A 7899-nucleotide genomic window follows, 5' to 3' on the forward strand; every position below is an offset into this window, starting at 1 on the left:
GCGGGCCGGCGGCGGCGCCCGGGCCGGGCCGGCAGCCCACGAAGTAGTAGCCGCCCAAGTGCGAGTAGGCGAGCGTGAGGGGCACGCAGCCGTGCGCGCGCAGGTCCACCGAGCCCGCGTACGCCATGGTCTCCAGGTCCAGCTTGTGCAGCGCCGCCTCGTCCCGGTGGAGCACGAGCCCGAACCTGGAAAGACCAGACCACAGTGAGAGGGGCCGAGCGTGTGGCCGCCGACGCTCGCAGGCACGCACGCACGCAGGCACGCACGCTCCCACGCACGCACGCACACACAGGCACGCACGCTCCCACGCACGCAGGCACGCACGCACGCATGACACGCGCGGCCCTCGCGGCCACGCCCACCCTGCGGCTAGAGCTTTGATCCCGGGCTGAGGGCCACGACAACTTCTGGAGTACAAAGCAGGCCCTGCTAACCACGGAGAGGCCTCGAGTGCACGAAGTTAAAGGGAACATCCCAGCGTAGAGCCCAAGAGAGGCGGCGGGCGTGAGCCCGGAGGAGGAGAGATAGCGGCGGGGCCCACGGAAGACACAGACCCCTGGGGCAGCGACCCTAACCATGAACAGGACCCTTTCCCCTGCCTATTTCCTTCTCCTATCGTAGAGGAGAGGACTTAAAATACATTTTCCCTCTGTCCCCTTTTGTCTTCTCTTCCCCTGTCTGGCCTTACCAGGGCTTAAGATGACGGATGCTATAAAGTTACTGTTGGACGCTGCTTTGCACTAGTGAGGGAGGCGCAGCTTTTGCTTTCAGGCACGTAACTGTGGGTCAAGGGCCGGGCTGTTACAACGCTTACACAACAGCTGTGCATTTCTTCTCTAGGCTAGAGGGAGCCCCCAAAACAGGTATTATGGTATGTTATTGCTCAGCTACCCCGGATAGATTCCCCTGGTGCGATTTAGCCTGCTGTTGTGGAGAGTTGATCCCATAAGACTACCAGACTCAGTGGACTGTTGAGTGCCAGTGTCTGTCCTATCCACTGTCACACCCAGGTGCAAGGACAGCAAGAGTTCCAACCACACAACTCTGACTCCTGCATATGCTGCAAGAACAGTTGCAACCTGGCATAAAGAGGTCCTGGAGGGATCAGAGGAGTTACTGCGGGCCTGAGCAGTCAGGCTGTGTGGGACAGAAGCTACTGGGAATCAGATGTGTTGGAGACCAGGCTGCACTAGGGTTCAGTCGTTGACCACAGTGCTTGCTCTTTGGCTGTGTTATAAAACTCATGCTCACAGCCTCTGAAGACAAGATAATGCTGAAGCTGCTTGCTGCTGAAATCACACAAAGCTTCAGGGCCCTCAGTGGCAACCTTAAGGATCAAACAAACAGTTCTCTTAGCGCAAGATTTATTGCCTTTGTTCTAATTTCTCAAGGCTTATCATTTTTGCAGGATTTTGCCTCAGATGTGCCTTCCACTTTCTGTACTCCTCTGAATTGTGAAGGACCCAGTAATTATGGGTGATCCAGAAAACCCTTGTCTTAGCTCCAAGAGAGTTCTCACCTGGACCCTCTCAAACCATGTTTGCATTGTCTGTATTGAACCCATTTCCCTGTGCCATAGCTGTGATCTGGAGCTTGACCAGCTCCTGGGACGTGTGCAGTGTCTCCGTGGGTTAGCTAACCTGTGTTCCCATGGGACACCTTACTGCATTAAGTTTTGGAATCCTTCTTGCTGTAGTTAGTAACATGGAGTGACTTGATGTTCTTTTATTATTTCATGTTTATAGGTTGTTACAATTGTGTGTTTGGCCATGGCCTCTGGTGTAACAGACATCTCAGAGCTTCCCTTGTCTGCAGTCCTCTCCTCAACCTCCCAAGACATCACTAACAGAGCTCTTTATTCCTCAGACACATCAGCTCCTCCTCCCCAGTTCTTAAATTCACCACACTTAGATCCCTCATGGTCACTTCTGTCCTCACAACTGTAATTCCCCGTCCTGCCTGTACGGGGAGCCTTCAGCACTTCATATCTTACTTAGCTACTGTTCTCCATGTAAGCAAACTTTGATATCCACATGGCTTGCCTAAACCATGAAGTGAACCCACTTTCTCCAGTGTTTCACCCTTACTCCCATAAAACACCCTCTGTAAACCCTCAGCACTACCCTTCAGCTCAGCTAGAAGTGTTCTAATGAAATCAAAACGCATATCAATATTATCTCTCCTCTACCACTGTTCTCCCTCTGAGCATCCAGTTCCCTCATCTGTCCCCACCTACTTCACATCTACTCTTCACAGTAGATGAGGGTGAAGAGTAACTCAAGGACTCGTGCAGAAGCACCACAAGATCAATCCTGTACATACTGTTATAACCCAATCAGGACTTTCAGCAACACTTAGGGACAGAGTCAGAGTCACTTAAATAGAAGAAGGAGTGAACCTTAGCACTGGGCTGAAATACAAAGCTGAAAATTGCTTCTGGGGAGATGGCAGCCTACTAAAGGTCTCTACATAGGCCACACACTTCTGGTTTCTCTGGTGTGCAGTGTGGAGTAGTCCCACAAACACAGAAGATAAAAGAGAGGTGCCATATATAATTTTTAAAGGCCTCAATATGCTTAATAGTTGACCCTGTTAGCCCTATCCAGAGGTGTAGCAACATGCCCTAACATCAGTGGGACACTTGGACTCCTCTTGTTGCTTTCCCATACCACGGAGCAGAGGACTTACACCCAGAGAAACTGGCACAGAAGTGAGGAAGCCACCGATTTCACAAAGCCCAGGACATGTTGGGTTCACTGCTGAATTATACAAAGCTGCTAAGGACATTATATCACCAACATGCTTCAGGATCTTCAAAGAAATTAAAAAAGACAGCATGCTCTCAAATTCATTCACATTATCCTGATCCTCAAACCAGATAAATACCCAACTGAAGAAGAGAACTATAGGCCAATCTCCTTAATGAAAATAAATGCAAGAATCCTCAGTGTTAGAATGTAGCACCTTGTACATCATGATCAAGTAGATTTCGTCCCAGATGCGCCAGGATGGTCCAATCCATGCAAGTCAGTAAATGGAATACGTCGCATAAACAAGAGCAAGGTAAAAGACCACATGATCAAAACAGTAGATGCAGAAATGGGTTTGAACAAAAGTCCACACCCCTCATGGCAAAAACCTAGAAGAAAGCAGGCACCGAAGGGCCACACCTTCAGTGTGGCCGCTTATCAGCAGCCAACAGCCAGAATCATGCGGTGGGGAAAACATACAAGCATCCCCCTAAGTTTAGAAATAAGACCAGGCGTCCACTATCAACTCTGCTGTTCAACAGAGTATTTGAAACTTTAGCCAGAGCAATTTGGCAGGAGAACCCGTTGTGATATGGACAGGTAACCATTCCTGGGGATTGAAAGCTGCATGCATTGCAAACATATTCTAATAAATTTTTAAAAAGGAAGTTGCATTATGAATAGCACAAAGGTCCCCTGCCATTCCCAGCACTGGCTCCCACCTGGTACCTTGTGGCTGTGACCACTGAATGACCAACCATCAGAATGTATCACTGTCCCAGGACTTGTCTGTGGCCCTTTCCTCACAGTCAATAATTGCAGCTCATGCCACAGAAAGGAAAGCAACTCAGAGCAATGCACTCAACGGAAAGGCAAGTTTTGTATTTAACATGTAGTGGGAGCATTAAACATTATTTTCAGTGTCTCTAAATCTTCAATAATGTATACCTGATACTAAAGCCAGCAAACATAAAAGACTAGGAAAATATATACGTGCGCGCTCCACTCTCAGTTTCCTTCTGCTTTGCAGTGCTGGGGAGGGAACCTAGCCCGCTCGTGTGCAAGCCGAGGTCCTCCCCACCCCAGCACTCCTGACCCTCATCACTATCCTGTAACCAACAACACCTTTCTTCCTTTCGTTTACACAAAAGGACTAGCTTCATCGATGAAAACTTCACTTTCTTGGTATTCAATGATTCGAGTTCTGTTTATGATATCCTAGAATCAGCTTCATTAACTTTCTAGTTTATCTTCATTTCAGAAATTTTGCATAGGAGCTTCATTTTCAACCTTACCAACACCTCCATTGTTGTTTTTATGACACAGAAGCATTGTATTGATAACATTACTGTATACTGAGAATTGAGAAACTTTGGGGATTTAGCACAATTTTCTCTTAAATCCAATTAATTTATTTCCTCTTTAATAAGTTCAGTGCTTTTTAGTCTTCAATACAGCACTGACTGGAAATTATCAGAATTGCCTGTGGTGAGTATATGTATTTTTTTTTATCTCTTTTAGAATAAAGACAGGATTCCTAGAGGGAAAAAAATGAGAAGATGAGATAGTAATCAAATTTATATCAACATGAAAGCCGAGAACATAGCTAAGTGTTGGCGCAGCACCTGCCTGGCAAGCACAGGGTCCTCAGTTTGATTCCTGAAAAAAGGAAAACCATTGGCAATGGAATTGTGAAGACTTTTATCTTTGCTCCTGTAAATAATGATTGAGCCACCTAAAAGCTCTTAAGTGCCAGAGAAAAAGTATTCCACTGACTGTGCTTACCAGTGAAGAAGACAAGATGACTTTATTGCAAGTATAAAGTGAAGTAACATAACAACACTTCCGCAGACCGCCAGCTCGGATACTGCCACCTGTGTAGTTTATTTTCCATGTCCTACTCATCGCAGTTATTTATGTAAAAATGAAATCATTAACACATGGTAAAGAATATTTTGCACCCAAAGTATTAGCTCCTTAAAATTTCAAAAGAAAAGTTTTGGTAAGCTCTGAAGTATATATATATATATATCTATATATATATATATATATATATATATATATATATTCATAGATTTAATATCATAAAAAAAAGAAATGATCTTAGGTGACCCAGGTAGCTCAGCGGATTAAAGCGCCTGGTTAGGCAGATGCAGGGACCTGGCTTGATCCCCAGCATGTCATGCTGGCCCCACCCTCGGCTGCACGGAGATAGGGATTGAGACTGGGCGTGGTGGCACACACCTGTAATCCCAGCTCTTAGGAGGCTGAAAACAGGAGAATCACTATGAGTCCCATCTATGTAGTGAGACCTTGTACTAAATACCAGAAACAAAATCTTAAGAAATCAGTCTGTCATAATTGTGGATGACACGCACTACCTACATGCAGAAGTTTACTGACATATGCATAACATTACCACAACTTCTATTTTATTATATTACATTCAGTTGGGAAAACATAGTATGATTTTAGCTATATTTAAATATTTGTCTTTGAACTATTTGTTGTCACAAAAGAGCAATACATTCTTTTATATAAAAGTTAATCTTAAAAATGTCTTAAATATTCACCAAACCACTAAATAAAAGGCACTAGGATTGTGTTCCAAATCAACATAACTTTCTCTGCCTTAAAAGAAAAATTTTTTTTTTTTTTTTTTTTCCTCGAATGCCTTCAGGGCACTTTTGGCCAGCGGGAGAGTTGTGAGGTTCGAACTCCAGCAAGCTGAGGCTGACAGCTTTGTGGAAGCAGCCACTTAAAGGACTGAGCTAGGGCCAGGGCCCCAAAAGAAAATTTAAGTGACTGAAATGAAAAGAAAATTTGTAGCAGTTAATGCTTAATTATAGTATCTGCTGTATAATTGCCTGAAGAGCCAATAGTAACTGTCCTTCAAATGTGAAGTGGCATGAACGTCGTTTGGACGTAGCACTTCTAGCGTGCTTCTCAACGACGGCCACTACTTCTGACCGCTGGTGTCCTGAGTGTGTGCACTTGGGTTCTTCCAGGAAACTCAGCTCACACTGTTCCTGTCAGAGTAAAATTTTGGTGCTGACGCCGATGGCGCCAGGAGACACACTGACGGCTGACCTGCGCTCCTAAGTACTCTCGCTGAGCGACTAGTGCCGAGGGACAAAGCACGTGGTAGATTTAAAACCCTTTCTAAATACTGAATATTAAGAAACCTTCAAAGTTTAAACTGCGTCCCACACTTTTGTTCTCAACAAGTGTATAAAATCGTGTCAGTATTCATGTTCAGACTTGTCTTAGTATCAGTTAGCTCCATCTTGGGAAAGAAAAATGGTGATGTTCTGTTAGTGGCTAACTACTAGGGCTGTGTAGGTGTGCCGGTATCTACGACATTACAAAGTACGATGGAAAATACCATTCTGCCAGTATAAATTACACCTAAACTTGGCGAGCGAGCATTCAGTAAGGGCAGTGAGCCGATCCAGCTTTGGCCGTTCTGGCCTGCCCTTAACCTTGAGCCTTCTAGTCCCTCTGGGTAAGGAATGACAAATGCTAACGACAAGGATGAGACACGCTCCCTCTACTTCTGAACTGTTTTAACTCTGACATTAAATAATGCTCACATTTTGTGCAATACAATCCAGTCTCCTTCGAAGATAATTAAAATTTAAAAAGAATGATGCAGTTAGTAATGCAGAAGCTCCACGTGGGCTTATAAATTTGCATCTATTTTGATGTCCTCAGTGTCGCTCCTTTAGGATCAGGGAAGGCGCTGCGCGGGCGGAGGTAGAACGCCCTGCATCCCCGCCAGTGATTTATTGGTTGGAAGTGGTCTCTTTAATTCAGAATTTCCCTCTAGTACAGATTGATATTCAGAAATCTCCTGTTGTTCATTAGGCTGTGATTAATATTTACAAGCTCTCAACTTCCGTGCCTGCTTAGTGTAATAAAATCCTGCCTGTCCTAGGCCTAACGTACTTTCTCTAGTACTTGCCTGAATATGTATAAGAAGTTGCAAAACAAGACAGCTAAAAGTTATCTTCAAAATCACTTCTTTTACCACGTAATTATTGTCACTAGGAAAGTGTTGTCACGGTACAGCATTGTGTGAATATTCAGATTTGCTGTGAATAGTTACAGCAATTTTTTCCTTCCTCAATTTTTTCCCTGAATCAATGTAATTTATTAGAAAAGTTCAACTTTAATTGCTACTTTTATGTTGTAAAGTGTAATTATTCATATGCGAAGTCGTTTTAGATGAAGTAGCAGCTTTCAGTATCTAGCCTGGCTTCTCCTCCACTTTCACAGCGGGACAGACCATGTGTAAGCGCGACCTTCCGCAAAGCCCTTGAGGCGGCGGCTTGCAGTTTCCTCGTCAGCAGGAAGAGGGTAAGAGGATTACCTGCTTGGACGATGCAAGTAAATGACCACGGGTTATCACTATAAGCTGCTAGTTCTTTACAACTAAGTAAGTACTATTTTCTGTTACAAATCAGATAAAATAATTTACTGAGAACTACTCAAGTCCATGGAGAGGGAAAACAACAACGAACCTATTGCCAACTGTGCTGCGTAGGTGGCGTTGCTTCAGCGTAAAAGCGAGCGCGCGGTGGTCCCGAGCAAGCTAGTGCTGTGGTGGGGCCTCGTGTCCCCAGGCCCTCCTGCTGTGCGAGGCTGCAAGGGCCTGGTCTGGAGGGAGGAGCGTGTCCTCAGAAGGGGGCGAGCTCGGCCTCCCTTTGGGGCTCCTGCGTCCTCTCCTCCTCCACGGCACCCTGGCCCCACCGCCTCTGGCCCGCCGTGGCCAGGAGGCCCCACCGCCTCCCTTTTCCTTCTGGAGTTGGCCTGCTCGCGTATTTCACCGTGGCCACCGACAGTGGACTAACGCCGCGACTGTCCCCTTGCATGACCGCCTCGGAGGTCACCGCGACAGCAGGGCGGGCGCAGGTGGGCCTGGCTCTGTGCAGAGGAAGGCTCGCTTGAGCGCGCTGGCTCAAGCCTTGCGGCAAAGTGTGCGGGTGACTTCTGGGCCAGATACGTGGGGCTCAAGGAGCCGGAGCCGGAGCGTGCCTGGTAGCGCAGGAGCCCGGAGCAGGGCGGGTCTCCGGGAAAGCGGCAGAGCGAGGCCCAGGAGGACCCGTGGGGAAGCGCAGAGCGTGCGGAGCGCGGGCAGGCGAGCGGC

The 7899-nt window shown here is 46.6% G+C and overlaps 1 protein-coding gene across 1 annotated transcript in view; it reads right to left on the reverse strand.

The window, feature by feature from the left end:
- Fstl5 (follistatin like 5) overlaps window positions 1–7899 on the reverse strand; it is a gene marked incomplete at its 5' end in the record, with an annotated part of 578391 nt that overhangs the window by 509 nt on the left and 569983 nt on the right. Inside the window, one exon of the mRNA XM_023705749.1 lies at window positions 3–185. Within this exon, the coding sequence (XP_023561517.1) occupies window positions 3–185 (183 nt within the window). The remainder of the gene's footprint in view (window positions 1–2; window positions 186–7899) is intronic.

Source organism: Octodon degus, unplaced genomic scaffold (genome assembly GCF_000260255.1).
Source record: "Octodon degus isolate 3935 unplaced genomic scaffold, OctDeg1.0 scaffold00228, whole genome shotgun sequence".
In the NCBI taxonomy this organism is placed as follows: domain Eukaryota; kingdom Metazoa; phylum Chordata; class Mammalia; order Rodentia; family Octodontidae; genus Octodon; species Octodon degus.